Genomic DNA, 16,425 nt, shown 5'->3' with positions numbered 1-16,425 from the left:
TAAAGTTGTAATAGGTGATTCTTATAAAATGATTTAGAATAACTGAGTTCAGATTCTTGATGTTTATGACAAACCTAAGATCATGAATAGTGTTGATGATAATGTCAAGAGATCATATCACTACTATTTATTTTCAATGCCATCGAATTCATCTCGAGTGCAATCCAAAAGGCATCTATACTTTATTTGGACCAAAGAAAGGCAGTTTATTCGTGTATTACACTGACATATTATATAGATTCCGTTTGCAAAAGTATCTCAGGGGTCTCTCACTAGGGTTCCAACTTTCCCCAAATCAAGTGATGGCAGCTTCAGAAGGTAAATTACGTACTCTAATCATCGTATTTTTTTCTGTTTTTATTTTTAATGTTACCTTTTTCATATTTCTTTGATTAGTTTTCCGTGAAAATATGTGAAAAGTAAGGAAGTTTAGGGTTCTATTTTCATTTAATCGAACTGCTTTCCCCCTCTTGTTTCACTTTTCGAGTTGCCTAATTGTGAATCGTAGATCTGATTATTGTTTGACTTCGTTTTTCTTTTTCATGTCGTAAATCGTGCGCATAAAATCGTGAAATTATTGAAAAAGGACTGAGAGTAGGAGGAAGATGATCAATTTGTTAAAGAGAAAACAGATGAGGAGTTCTGAGAAAACTTTCTTCATCAAATAATAATAGTTCATTTACACTGAACGCATTTTTATATACATAATTGGTTAGGTAATCAATAACTTCCTACTGACAGGCTAACTAAATCAAACTATCCACCATCGATCCTACAGGACCTGGAATTGTAAGTTAATTTGGCTGTTTTTTTTTTGTCTAAATAAAGCTTTTTAGTTCTATTTTTATTGTGCCATCAACTGAATTTTTTTTTGGGTGGGGGGGGGGGTAAGAAGAAGAAGAAAGATTTGTAATGCACTATGAAGAGAGAATCTTTCATTATGGAGTGTGTTTCTGCTTCATCGGTTTTTCGGTGTTCTGCTTCTTAATTCATCTTCTATAGCTTTGGAATATCTATTGATGTAGGGTTTGTTAATGTTACTATATTGTCTCTCTTCCAAACATGTTAGTTTGCATTGGTACCAGATGGCTTACTTACTAGTATTACATAAAATTTGATCAGCAATGGCGAATGCGGAGAGCGATAAGACACTGAGAAAAATCGCCGAAGCCTTCAAGGAACTTGCGGCCACGGTAAACTCGCAAACAACAGATATGGAGGTGCCCCCTTTCTCGCGCGCATGTTCTTTTGTTTCTCCCCTCTTTGGTTGTTTAGGCATTGCCTTCAAGTTCGCAGAAATGGACTACGTTGCAAAGGTTAATGATCTTGCAGAGGCGTCAAAGTCGATTGCGACGCTAAATGCAATGCTTGACGGGGATATAGAGCGGAACTGCATTAGGAAAGCGGGGAGTCATACACGAAACCTTTTGAGAGTGAAACGCGGTCTTGACATGGTCAGGGTCCTCTTTGAACAAATTCTAGCTACAGAGGGTGATTCCTTAAGAGATCCTGCTTCTAAGGCCTATGCTCAGGTATTTGCACCACACCATGGCTGGGCAATCAGGAAAGCTGTAGCTGCTGGGATGTATGCTCTTCCGACGAGGGCACAGCTAATGAAAAAGTGAATGAAGACGAGGCATCGGCGAGAATTCAAATGCAACACTATGTTGCAGCATCCGGTCCTGTCATTTTGTACATCGACAAACTCTTCCTTTCAAGAGAATTGGGTACAGATTGGTAAAAGATAGAAACAACAGTATTTACAGATACCTGTTTATCGTTGAAGAACATAAACAGCAACCATGGTTGTCTCTTGCAAGCATTTCATCAAAGAAAACACGTGTGTCATTCTAATAAGAGAGGTTTTAAAATTTAATCCAAGTCGATTCATGAAAGAAAGAAACTGATCTATCTAATTTTATGCCCTCTCCATTTCTCTTGCTTTTGTACCCATATCTCTTTTTCTTTTTCCTCCCAACATTTTGAGCTTAATATAGACGTATAAAGTTATTTTAATTTGTTATGATTACTAAGTCATTAATTAATGATAAAATATAATAATACAAACCACATAAATATGAAAAATATATTTGACCTAGAAAATAAAAAGCAACGTGGAGCCAATAAACTAAGCCACGTAATAAACAAAACACAAACCCCAAACCCTTTGGTGAATAAATTTGAGGGTTAAGATCGTTATTTGGTTGCCAAAGCTTTTCCCAAACCACACAAATATTTTTTTAATTGATTACTAATATATATTGATCGACTAATCCAGATCGAATACTGCAGAGGTGAGGGCGACTTTTCCAATCCAGTTTGCTCCATTCGCAAACGCAAGAATTCGAATCTCTGACATTACTTAGAGACATATTGTCTCATCCCACTAGACCAACGAGTTGTTACAAAAATACTTCTTTTAACAGATTTTTGTTTGGATGGATAATCATCCCTCAAAACATGAATTTCATGTCAGAAGTTGTGTGTTTGGCAATGTTTCTATAGCCCATAAACACTTTTGATTGCCAACAACGAAACCTCAATAATTAATGCATATTTTTTAATTAAATTAAATTGATTAATCGATAACTTTAACCCAATAAAACTCTTAAAAATATAATATGCATATAATTTTTTTAAAGGAAAATTTGATATAATAGAAAATGAAATAAGAATTATCAATGTCTTATAAAAGAATAAAATACAGTTCAGATCATTAGATTAATAGTTTGATTATATTTTTAAGATAGATACTAAAATTTGAACCTATACAATATAAGATTATATATAAGATTATATATATATATATATATATATATATATTTAATCACTCAATTTATTTTTTCTTAAATAAAATTATAAGTCCGTTATCTCACTAACTTGTCGAAAAAGTAAATAAATAAATAATAAGAGAAGCGGACCCAAGAGCATATTCTTTCTAGTCAAAATCTATTCTTTAGTTCTCATTTCCCTAAACTTCGAAGTCTGGAATTCGCTTACAAGGAAAAACAAATTACAATACAGGTAAATTTTACTTCTTCCTATCTTTGTTTTACATCAATCTGCTTTGTTCTTCAATCTAGCTTTCTACAATTCTCGGTATTATGATTTCTGTTTCTTTTCATATATATGATTGGTTGAAGATTTTCTCGTGCTCGTATTTTTTAGCGAAAAAGAGAGAAAAAAGAAACGAATTTTAGATTGTGATCCTTGAATATAAATTCTCCCTGAATTTCTTGCTTCTCATGGTTTCGTGTCGAGGCAGCTATCCTGGAATCTCTTTGTTTTATGCCTTTTTTCCCTCCGCTATTGAAGCGTCTTAGTTGATAGGTCAGATCATTGATTAAGATCGTCAAATAATCCTTAATAATTTTTTATCGTTTAAAATTTTCACTAATATGATTTCGTGGCCTAGGATTTGGAAGGACCTTATTATCACACTATTAGTTCGTCTTAGGACCCACTTTTAACTTAATTTCTGCTAAATAGGGAGTTAATCTGACTTGATTAATTCAGTTTCTTAAATTTAAAAAAGGAAAGGAAAAAAAAGAAGCTAAAGCTAGCTTAGTTTAAGCTATAGATTGGAATATGGTGGAATGGATTTGGTATTAGCTTTGTTCACAATTTATGGGAATTCCAATTTAATTATTAGCTTTTATATTTTAGGTAAGAATATTTTGGTTGCTCGACTCTTGTTCCATTTTTTTATTTTTTGCATTTCAGCTAATACTTGTGCTTTTATAATTTTTGATGCAGTTTAGGCCAATCTCTCTATATTATAAGCTGATTCTGTTGGTTCCGTGCAGAAATTATTAGTTGAGAATTTAAAGCTGATGCCTTAATGGATAGAAAACGACATATAGCAATTTTTACAACAGCAAGTCTGCCATGGATGACTGGAACTGCAGTTAACCCATTGTTTCGAGCCGCTTATCTTGCCAAAAATGGAGAGAGAAAGATCACATTGGTGATTCCTTGGTTATCCTTGAAAGATCAAAAACTAGTATACCCAAACAACACTAAGTTTGGTTCACCCTCAGAGCAAGAGTCATATATTCGTCAATGGCTTGACGAGAGGATAGCATTTATAGCTGGTTTCACTATACGCTTTTATCCTGGAAAGGTAATCGTAACAGGCTGTTATTTTCCTGTCAGGCCTTTACCTGGAATTGTAATCATGTCTGATCTTTTCCTGAAATATAAACGTGTTCATTCATTTACATGGTAGGCTCGTGGCTAATTTATCTTGTATTATACATTTTCTGATCATTAAAACTTCTTAATGTCGTCAAATGATATGTGGAGTTAAAAATAAATAAATGTACGTAATTTTGAGTTCTCCACATCTATTGGAATGCTAATCTGGTTGAATTTATCTGTGCACTCGTGCACCATTTTGCTGTATGTCTTCGGTATTTATTTAGACATTAGAACCATCATTTGAGTAGTGTAGTAGTAATCTGATGGTAATTTATGACAACACTTGTGATGCAGTTTGCTGTAGATAAGAGAAGCATTCTTCCTGTTGGAGACATCTCGAAAATCATCCCTGATGAAGAGGCAGATATTGCTGTCCTTGAAGAACCTGAGCATCTTACATGGTTTCATCATGGGAAGAGATGGAAAGATAAATTCCGCCTTGTCATTGGAATAATACATACCAATTATCTGGAGTATGTGAAGAGAGAAAAAAATGGACAATTCCAAGCATTTCTTCTGAAAAATGTAAATAGTTGGGTTGTAAGCATCTATTGCCATAAGGTAAGTTTCCTAATGAATCTTGATTTTCATCCTGGTTGTAAAACATTAATGCGACTTTTGCCCCTATTCTGTTAAAGATCTGTGTTATTTTAGGATTAAAATTTGTACTTCTGCGCACTAGAACAAACTTGTTGAAACAGCTTAGATTAACTAAGGAAGAAGGTACTTGCAGTTTACTTTGCCCTAGATGCTGTATTCTTCGTACTTTAACCGGGATAGGATCTCTGCCAGCAAGGGTAGAACTGGGAAGGAGAAGAAAGTTGAATTTCCTTGAGTTTCCATACGTTGATTTATAAATTATAATTAATTTCATCGAATTGAAATCATGTGTAAGTGTAATCGCAGGTAATTAGGTTGTCTGCTGCTACCCAGGATTATCCCAGATCCATCATCTGTAATGTTCATGGAGTTAATCCCAAGTTCCTCGAGATAGGTAAGAAAAGATTTGAGCAACAACATGGAAGTAACCAAGCCTTCACCAAAGGGGCTTACTACATTGGGAAGATGATTTGGAGCAAAGGCTATGGAGAACTACTTAAACTACTCCATGATCACCAGAAGGAGCTCGCTGGTCTTGAATTTGATCTATATGGCAACGGAGAGGACTCCGGTCAAATTAAGGAAGCTGCTAGCAAGCTGAAACTGATGGTTAGAGTGCTTCCTGGTCGTGATCATGTCGATCCTTTATTCCATGAGTAAGCCTCCTTTGGTTCTCACACAGTCCCGACCCTTTTATTTTAGTCTGGGTGATGAATGCAGGTATTGGTATAAATGAACAGTGATTTCCCCCCCTTGTTTTCCTTTTCAGTTACAAAGTGTTCTTGAATCCTAGCACCACAGATGTTGTTTGCACAACCACAGCTGAAGCATTGGCTATGGGAAAGATTGTTGTTTGTGCCAATCACCCCTCAAACGACTTCTTCAAGCAGTTTCCCAATTGCCGAATATATGACGACGAAAATGGTTTTGTTGAAGTCACACGCAAGGTACTGAGTGAAGTGCCTGTCCCATTGACCGATGCACAACGAGGTGAACTATCTTGGGAAGCAGCCACGGAACGGTTTTTAAGGGTTTCTGAGCTAAACCAGGTCTGTACAACAACAGAAACGGAGAAAAAATCATCGAAGAAATTTGCATCGGTCTCCTTAAACCTGTGGAAAAATATAGAGGACACTTCAGCATATTTTCACTATCTGGCCTTAGGATATGAAGCAACGAGAAGAGCATTTGGTGCGATTCCGGGGAGCTTGCAACCGGATGAAGAGCAACGTAAAGAACTTGGGTTGACCAACTGATTCAAAGTTGAAACTTTGTAAATTCATTTCAGGACATATTTGGAATGCTATAAAAATTCATTTAATGGCTACGTTTTCTTTGTAAATTCTTTTTTATCGTATTTCGACCGATTTATTTATTTAGTGTTGGGTTCAGTTCATCCTATATTTCAGGGTAATCGTATCCAAGAGTCATCCTGAACTAGCAGTTTTATACTTTGAATAGTGCAAAAATATAACGGGTAATCTTGATACTATAGGTAATGAAAATTACCTTTGTCAGTCTTCATTTTATTATTATTTTTATAAATTAAATAAATGTATTATACATACATGTCTTAAAATTGTTAAATATAAGATAAAAGTTGACTCTCCCAAGAATCGGAGATTGTTTGGCCTTAACAATGGGTATTTTGATTCAAGTGGTTGTACCTCTTCCGAGTCCGGATATTTTCCATAAACATTTTCATTGTCATTCCTTTGTCTATTAAACCTCGAAATTTTTAAAGTTTCATGTAGGATATTTAAAAATTATGTTAAATCCGATTAGATTATAATTAGAATTAAATTTTTAAATCAAAATTAAAATAAATAAATTATATTTAAATTTAATTCCAATAAAATTTTATTAAAATCATATATGATATGATTAAAATCAACAAAAAAATTTATCTTACTCTATTTCTTTGTAATCCTTGATGAAATATAATCGAGGATTATAATCTAATAAGACAAACTTTTTTTTGGATAAGTAGATTTTATTATCCATAGGAAAAGTAGCTACAAAAATCGTCCCAAAAGGGAGTATAAACAATAATTACAACAAAATAAAGATTAGTCTATACCCCATTTACAACAAATATTATAGTCAACAGAATCATTTATATTGATATTTTTTCCATTAAGCTTGATTCGGACAGTTTCTTTGATAGATTACAGAAGTAGTGCAGCCTCCCTAGTTCTTTGCTGGAAAATTCTTCTATTTCTCTCCTCCCAAATCGCATAGATGTAGGAAGTCCAAACTATTTTAAATAGGGTGGAGATTAAAGATTTACCCCTCCATTCAACACAAGCCCATTCAATCATTGTTTCTTAAGATATTTGGGGTTTATGCAAGTGAGTCAAGTTTAATATAGAGTTCCACAGAGTTTTAGCAAAGCTACAATCTGTAAAAAGATGGTTTATAGACTCAAAAGCCTCATTGCATAGAACACATTGAACATCATTAAGAATTCCCATCCTTGACAGTCTATCTCGAGTTGGGAGTATGTCTAGGATTGCCATCCAAGCCATCATACTAAACTTAGGAATATGCATAGGGAACCATATGATTTTATGCCAAGTCACCTTACTCTTTCTATCTCTGACAGCTTCCCAAATATCTTTAGTGTAAATTGTTCAAGCATTCAGAATGGGAAGAGCAGTAAGTCTCAGCTTCAGAAGTTTTTTAGTACACCAGCTGTGTGCATTGCTTTCATCCATGTCATGGAAGTCATTATTCTTGAGAACATAGCAGTGCAACCAAGCCACCCAAAGGGATCTTTCTCCTGCCAGAATATTTCAAATTAACTGAATCATGCAAGCAATATTCCAGGATTTTAAGTTCTTCAAACTTAAGCCACCTTCAGATTTAGGACATCAAATACTTGTCCAACTGAATCGCACCCCAGAAGCTGCCTGATCAGTGCCTTCCACAGGAACCGAGAACAAAGCTGATCTATATGGTTAATAATAGACTGAGGAAGCATGAATTGCCTGCACCAAAAATTAACCACACTGAAGAGAACTGTTTTGATTTATTCAAGTCTCCCAGCATAACCGAGCAGCTTACTAGACCAATGATACAATCTTAACTTGATTTTATCTAGAAGAGGCTGGTAGTCAAGTTCAGACAGTTTTTTAGTGACTAATGGAACTCCTAAATACCTGACTGGGAGCTGACCATGCTTAAAGCCAGAAATGGAATGAATAATTTCAAGGTTTCTAGAGGAAATACCAGCAACAAAAAGTTTAGTTTTGCTTACATTGAGCTTGAGTCCAGACAAGGCATAGAAATGGTTTAATACAGAGATGATTCCAACTATAGATTTAGGATTTCCTTTGCAGAAAATAAGAAGGTCGTCAACAAAAGAGAGATGAGTTTGACCAATTTTTTTTATATTTAGGGTGATACCCAAATATCCCTTTAGAAGAAGCAAGATTTAGGATTTTGGAGAGTATGTTCATAGCAAGCACAAAGAGGATAGGGGATAAAGGGTCTCCTTGTCTAATCCCCTTTTGACCTTTGAAATAACCAACTAAGCTACCATTGAAGGAGATAGAGTATCTGGCTTCTTTGAAACAAACCTCTATCCATTTTAAGAAGATATTAGGAAGACCAAAGGCTTTAAGGGTAGCAGAGATGAAATCCCAATGGAGAGAATCAAATGCCTTTTGTAGATCAATTTTGAGAGCATACCTAGGAGATATTTGTTTTCTACCATAACCTTTTAATAAGCTCCTGAGCAAGAAGAGTGTTGTCAGTTATAGATTTTCCACGAACAAAAGCAGACTGGCTAGGAGTAATAACAGCAGGAAGTAAAGTGGTCAGCCTTTTAACAAGGATTTTGAAGATGGTTTTGTACACTACTGAGCAACATGAGATAGGTCTATAATCCTTGATAGTACTAGGATTATGTATCTTAGGAATCAAGGCTATAATCGTGGAGTTAAAAGCAGGCAGAATGAAAGCTTCTTTAAAGAAAAATCTGATTGCTTTGGTTACATCATTTTCAACCACAGTCCAAGTTCTTTTGAAGAAAAGAGGAGTAAAACCATCTGGACCAGGAGATTTATCATTTTATTGGCTAAATATGGCTTCTTTGATCTCTTCATTAGAAACATTTTTAACTAAGTCTTAAGAGAGCTCAGCAGGCATGTCGAATTGGAGAAGGTTTTTCAAGAAATGAGGATCGGTTTACTATAAGTCAAGGTCCACCTTGCATAATTGCTATTTGAAGAATTCTAAGGCTTCTGATGACATGTCTTCAAAAGATTCCAGCCTTTTTCCTTGAGTATTTATAAGGACTCTTATGGTATCATTTTGGTTTTTAGTAGCAATAACAGAGTGAAAATGTTTAGTACACTTGTCTCCCTCTTTAAGCCACTTGACCTTAGATTTTTGCCTTAAAAACAGTTTTTCAACTTCCTATAATGCAACAAGCTCATTTTGAATAGATAGTTCCTTCTCAAGGGGGTTGGTTCCTTTAAGAGTAGAGATTTAAACTTGTTCCAGCTCTATTTTCTTTAGCTTGACTCTAGTAGATAAGTTACTGTAGGAATTCTTGTTCAAAGCTTGTAAACAAGGCTTAAGTCTTTTAAGTTTGAGGAAAAGAGCCTGCATTGGATTACCATGAATAGTTTGTTGCCAAGAATGTCACACTTCATCAAGAAAAATAGGATGGTTGGACCAAAAATTGAAGAACTTGAAAGGCTTGGGTTTGTTGGTATAGGCTTCTGTTGAACTATGTTTTGATATAACAATTTAAGGCAAAATGGTTTTTGGACTTGAATTGAATTTACAAAATGTTTTTGGACTTAATTGAATTTATTCAAAGTTTTAAAAGGTTTCAAAAATAATTCAAATTCCATTAAATTTGAATTTGAGCCAAAATGCTAAAGGGTGTCAAAGTGCATCCATGCACCCCTGCAGTGCATCCATGCACCTGCACTAGTGCATCGATTCACCTTGCAGTGCATCCATGCACTCAAACACCGAATGCAATTAGTGCATCGATGCATCCTTCTGTGCATTGATGCATCAAGGTTGTGCATCGATGCATCCTGTTGTGCATCCATGCATGAAGGCTACAACGGCTAGTAATGACTAGTTTATTTGAATTTAATGAAGGGGTATCGATGCACCATGATAGTGCATCGATGCATCATGTTATGGGCAGCCTTTTTGAGTAGAAATATCATCCCTAAACGGCTCCAAAACATCCCCAACGACTATATACAACATCAAACACATTCTAAGCTATACATACAAGCTAAGGACACTTGAAGAAGAAAGAGAACAACCATCCAAGCAATCAAACACAAGAGAAGAGTTTTTCATTCTTATTTCATCTTTCTCTTGTAAATATTTTGTTCTTGTGAGCTTAATTCTTGTAAACACATAACTTTGAGAGGGTTTTCTTGTTTACTTATTTTATCCTTTTGTAAAGGGGAAAGGTTCTAGCTTATCCCGTGTAAAAGCTAGGGAAAGCTTCTAGTTTAGCCCGGAAAAACTAGGGAGTTTGTAAGGTTACTTTTTATCCTCAAAAGAAAGAACAAATTAGTGAATTTGTTGGAAAATCCTTGGTGTGGAGCTAAGGCAGTGGATGTAGACTTTGGTTGAGAAAGTCGAACCACTATAAATCACTGTGTAATTCTCTATCTTTCAATCTCCTTACTCCCTAAACACAAAACCGTTCCGACCCCTCTTTGCAAACTGTTCCCGTTATCGATTTGAGCTTCCAAAAATCCCAACAATTGGAATCAGAGCCTAACTCGTTAAAAAGGTTTAACCACCTTGAGACGATCCTCAAAGAAGCTCTACCAATTCCCGACACAACTGAGAAGATGGCTTCCATCTCCGGTTCGTTCTACATGGAAGACTCCCTACCAACGGACAAGCCTCCATACTTCAATGGAGTCAACTATCATCATTGGAAGAAATTAATGAAGGTATTCATCCAATCCAATGATCTTGATGTATGAGAGATAATCGAGAACGGCTACTTTTCTCCAAAAAAGAAGGAGAAGAAGTAGAGTGACAAAGAACGGAAGAAAGCTCAACTTAATGCCAAGGCCATGCACATGGTGGTATGTGCATTTGGTCCTGAAATCTATGAAGGAGTTTCTTCATGTTCAAGTGCCAAGGAGCTTTGGAATAAGCTCGAGGAAATCCATGGAAATAAGAAAGAAGAACCAACAAAGGTGGTGTCTCTAATGGCTTGTGAAGATCCCGAGGTATCTTCTAACACAAATGAATTTAATTCATATATGTTTGATGAGTTACAAGGTGCTTTTAATAGTTTATATTCGGAGTTTGAGGCCATGAACTCTAAATATAAGAAAATGATTTCAAAATTTAAAACCGAAAATGATTTTCTTTTGAAAACAAAAATAGATTTTGAAAGCCAAAATGAAATTTTGAAAAAGGATTTAGAGCTTTCAAAAATCAAAATTGAAAGTTTTGAAAAAGAAAATTTTGATTTAAAAGTTAAGCTTGAATGCTTAACAAAAGAAAAAGAAATCATTTTAAATAATTCGTTTAGTTCAATAATGACAATATGCTCACATTGTCATTGCCATGGTCATAAGGAACATACTTGTCCTTTGAAGAAAGGAAAACGTTTTAAAATTAGACAAGTGTGGATTCCTAAAGGAACAAGGGGCATTGAAACTAACGTCCAAGGATCCAAAGCAATTTGGATACCAAAATCGAAATGAATATCTCTTGTAGGTGTATGGAAGCAATTGTGATGAAAATGATGATATTCAAGATGCTCTAGCCACACATGAAGAGGAATGGGTAACCTCTAAGTTTAATGTTTTTAATTTTAGTTATTTGGTTGCTCATTTGATTTTAAGCATGCATGGAGTTTGGTCTTAATGCAAATGATATCTCTCTAACAATTGATATCAACTTTTCAAATGTTTTGATTTTATAAATTTTAAAATATTTGACCTAAATTTAAATGTTTATGCATGTGGTTTAAATGAAAATGATATCTCTCTAACAATTGATATCAAAATTTTCAAATGCATAACATTTTTGGAAAACTTTATGCATATGCACTTAATTTCAATAATTGATATTGCATAAAGTATTTTAGACTTGGATGTATTGAATTTCATGTGCTACTAACACGTTTGTTATTCTTTGTTGAAATTCAATTTTGTTTAAGTGTCAAGATCCTTAAAGCTAAATTTTGATTGGAATGCATTTATTGAGGGGGAGCTTTGATTTTTCAAATGATTTTTAAATGTCAAATTTACCACTTACTCTCTAAAGTTATTTTAAACTTCAAAGATCGAATTATTTTTTATATAACAAAAAGGAGGAGAAGTTTGGTTTGAAAAATTCAATTTCTAAATGAAAAAGGGGGAGCTTAACATTTTCATATATTTTCCAACAATTGTTAACAATTGATATCTTTTTCATTAAACAATTTATTAAGGGGGAGTTTTGCCAAAAACAATTTTTCAAATGTTTTGTTATATCAAAAAGGGGAAGATTGTTGAACTATGTTTTGATATAACAATTTAAGTCAAAATGGTTTTTGGACTTGAATTGAATTTACAAAATGTTTTTGGACTTAATTGAATTTATTCAAAGTTTTAAAATGTTTCAAAAATAATTCAAAGTCCATTAAATTCAGATTTGAGCCAAAATGCTAAAGGGTGTCAAAGTGCATCCATGCATCCCTGCAGTGCATCCATGCACCTGCACTAGTGCATTGATGCACCTTGCAGTGCATCCATGCACTCAAACACCGAATGCAATTAGTGCATCGATGCATCCTTCTGTGCATTGATGCATCAAGGTTGTGCATCGATGCATCAAGGTTGTGCATCGATGCATCAAGGTTGTGCATCGATGCATCAAGATTGTGCATCGATGCATCCTGCTGTGCATCCATGCACGAAGGCTGCAATGGCTAGTAACGACTAGTTTATTTAAATTTAATGAAAGGATATCGATGCACCATGATAGTGCACCGATGCACCATGATAGTGCACCGTCAAGGTTTGTGCATCGATGCATCAAGGTTGTGCATCGATCAAGATTGTGCATCGATGCATCCTGCTGTGCATCCATGCACGAAGGCTGCAATGGCTAGTAACGACTAGTTTATTTAAATTTAATGAAAGGATATCGATGCACCATGATAGTGCACCGATGCACCATGATAGTGCACCGATGCACCATGTTATGGGCAACCTTTTTTGAGTAGAAAAATCATCCCCAAACGGCTCCAAAACATCCCCAACGACTATATACAACATCAAACACATTCCAAGCTATAAATACAAGCTAAGGACACTTGAAGAAGAAAGAGAACAACCATCCAAGCAATCAAACACAAAAGAAGAGTTTTTCATTCTTATTTCATCTTTCTCTTGTAAATATTTCATTCTTGTGAGCTTAATTCTTGTAAACACCTACCTTTGAGAGGTTTTATTGTTTACTTATTTTATCCTTTTGTAAATGGGAAAGGTTCTAGCTTAACCCGTGTAAAAGCTAAGGAAAGGTTATAGTTTAGCCCGGAAAAATTAGGGAGTTTGTAAGGTTACTCTTTATCCTCAAAAGAAAGAACAAATTAGTGAATTTGTTGGAAAATCCTTGGTGAGGAGCTAAGGTAGTGGACGTAGACTTTGGTTGAGAAAGTCGAACCACTATAAATCGCTGTGTAATTCTCTATCTTTCAATCTCCTTACTCCCTAAACACAAAACTGTTCCGACCCCTCTTTGCAAACCGTTCCGGTTGTCGATTCGAGCTTCCGAAAATCCCAACAGCTTCTTTGTTCAGCCATGCAATGATCAGAGGGTCCAGGAGCAAAAAATTCAACAAAAGACTTGTTGAAGGAATTGACCCAATGAGAGTTTATGAGAACTCTATCAAGTTTCCTTGCAAGGAATGTGTCTTTTTGTTTGTTACTCCAAGAGAAGGTAGAGCCAAAAAATGGATGGTCCTGAAGGAGGAGGTCTTTAACCACATCAAGGAAGTCTTTCATATCAGTGGATAGATAAAGACCTAATAGGTTAGAGTTAGAGCTTTCTTTGTAGTGCAGAAAGGAGTTAAAATCTCCTCCAAGAATCCAAGGAAGAGAATTGTATTGGGAATTAAGGATTCTAAGTTGTTGCCAAATGTGCCTTCTAGAAGTACCACTGTTACTGCCATAAATGGCAGAGATGATGAAAGGGATACTGTTGAAGTGGCATTTGATAGTAATACTTTGATCAGAAGAATTACAAAAGCATATGTCAATTCTTTTTTCCCAGAGCAGCCAGATTCTACCATTAGAGGCAAATTCATAATTAGTGAGAGTATTCCAACTTCTGAATTTAGAGTGTAAGATGTTGACAGAATTATCAGACTTGATACGAGTCTCCATCAAACAAAGGATATTTATTTTATAAAGATTGGTTCTTTGAAGAACTTATATTTGTTTTTTAGGGTTGTTTAACTCTTTAATGTTCCAAAAACAAATAATCATTGAGAATAAGGTTTTGAGGTTTCCCCTTTTTCTCTATTGGAAGGGGTTTTGACTTTAACTATTTGTTCCTTCTTTTTTTATTTGAGTTTCTTTAGAAGGTTAGCCACTCTTGGAGCTGATGGCTTAGTTTTCTTAACCTGAAACCTCTGCAATTGGTGAGTTTTCATCAACAGTATTAAGGATTTTGAATCTATTAGATGATCCTTTAAGAGCAACTTTAGATTTAACCTTAGTGGGTATTCTTCTATCACTTTTGGGGAAAGGGGTTGACTCTTGATCCTTGTCAATTAGAGAATGAGGCAAAGGAATATTATCAACTTTGTTTGATTCTTCACTTTGAGAAATATTTGAATATTATTTTCCTTCGCTAGAAGGAATGACAGAAGGAATTGAAGAATCATCCTTAGGAGATTGCTCTGTTAGATGAATGTGATTATCAGAAATCTCTCATGAGTGAATGGTAGGAGCAGATTGTTCCTTTAAGGGAGGAGGGACTTGCTTTGAGTTTTGTACTTTAACATTACTAACTGAAATGTTAGCTTCTGAGTTAGTATTAGGGGCTATTTTTTTCCTCTATATTTTCATTGTTTGAGGTGTTGTTGATTGATGAGAAGGACAATTCTTGTCAAAGTGCCCAAAAGAAATACATTTACTGCATCTACTCGACATCTAGGGAATTTCAACATAAATATTAGTGGTTTGTCCGTTAGCAATTTCCACTTTGATCGATTCAGGAATTTCCTCTTTAACTCTTATCTAAACACAGACTTTAGCATAGTGAATTCTAGTTTTAGAAGCAGTTACATTGTCCATAGATATAGTAGTTCCTAAGGCACTAAAGATATAACTAAGGCCAGCTTGTGTATACAGTTCAAGAGAAACATTAAATAGATGTATACATATAGGCAGTCGAGCTAAGTCAAAATCTAATCTTTGCATATTAGGCTCACATTTCCTTAAAATTAGAGGCTTGCTTAATATAAATCAATCGATTTTAGTGGTTAAGGGATTATTTTTATATCTTGATATTTTGGGTTCAAATATTATACATACAAGAATATAAATATTTATTATTAAATGGTTGAAAATTTTAAATCAGATATTATATATCGTATTCCTCCCAAAATTATTTATAAAAAAAGAACCTCCTTAGTAGAGTTGGTTTACATGAATTTATTAAGCAGTGGTCCACAATTCGTTGCTATCTGGGGCCCAGAGCCTGCGGTATACTAATAAGAAATAACCGTCACTGGCGTCGCCGTTTTGCCTAAAGCACCAGTAAGGCAGTAACACCACCGATGGCAGCAGGACAACCCATTTTTCTTCAATTCCCAATAACGGCTGCTTTCTGGGTTTCTTTCCTACTAAACATTGCCTTTTATGGCCTCAAAATTCCAAATACAACTCATCAGCTTTTACTCATATTTGCTTCATTTATCATTGATACTTCATGAAATCAAACTAATCCTAGTAAAATCAAAACTGTTCTGGGGAGGAATCAATTTCTTACATTTTTTAACCATGACCTACCACGTTTTTCCCTCTCCACGAACGATTTCAACACGTGCTATGGCGGTAATCTTTTCATCCTCAATGACCTCCATATTAACACCTCCTCCCCCAGTCCAGTTCTGCACTAGAGACCTTAATTTCAACAGACAATTGAAGTTCGGTGACAATGGCTGATGGTAAGGAGCTGCAACAATCATTGCAGGAAAGCAGTGTTTCTGATGTTCCAGAAACTGAAATTGAGGTATATTGTGCTATATTAGTTGATAATATGGAATGGGTTTAGATGAATTCGTTTAATTGGTCCATTAATTAAGTTTAACTTTTCCATGTTCGATTTTGCATCAGAGACCTTAATTTCTATAGACATTTTAACTTTGTACATCCCAAAAACTGAAATTGAGGTGTATAAATAATGTATAAATTGATAATACGGAATGGTTTTGTCCTAATAGTCTTTCGATTGGGCCCCAGAATTGGGCTTCGACTTGAAAATGTGGATTGGAGTCGCCACCGACCATTTTAAAACGAATTTAGGTGGGTCGAACACCATCTTACCTGATCTACGTTTTTACCAGAAATGTGTCGGGTTCAGGATTCGATTACGGTCAAGGAAGGATTAGCACCCTTG

The 16,425-nt window shown here is 35.1% G+C and overlaps 1 protein-coding gene and 1 pseudogene across 1 annotated transcript; both read left to right on the top strand.

Moving 5' to 3' along the window:
* Positions 1-215: 215 nt before the first annotated feature.
* Positions 216-14,590, top strand: LOC120136136 (annotated as a pseudogene).
* LOC120136135 (digalactosyldiacylglycerol synthase 2, chloroplastic-like) lies at positions 2,954-6,142 on the top strand. The gene is made up of 5 exons (XM_039152248.1): positions 2,954-3,024; positions 3,807-4,123; positions 4,495-4,761; positions 5,107-5,456; positions 5,570-6,142. Exons 2-5 carry the CDS (start codon positions 3,842-3,844, stop codon positions 6,054-6,056), a joined length of 1,386 nt encoding a protein of 461 aa, XP_039008179.1. The 5' UTR covers positions 2,954-3,024; positions 3,807-3,841; the 3' UTR covers positions 6,057-6,142.
* Positions 14,591-16,425: the final 1,835 nt, after the last annotated feature.

This window comes from Hibiscus syriacus, unplaced genomic scaffold (genome assembly GCF_006381635.1).
Source record: "Hibiscus syriacus cultivar Baekdansim isolate YM2019G1 unplaced genomic scaffold, ASM638163v2 tig00110621_pilon, whole genome shotgun sequence".
NCBI classification, from domain to species: domain Eukaryota; kingdom Viridiplantae; phylum Streptophyta; class Magnoliopsida; order Malvales; family Malvaceae; genus Hibiscus; species Hibiscus syriacus.
This window is presented reverse-complemented; position numbering and strand designations above follow the sequence as displayed.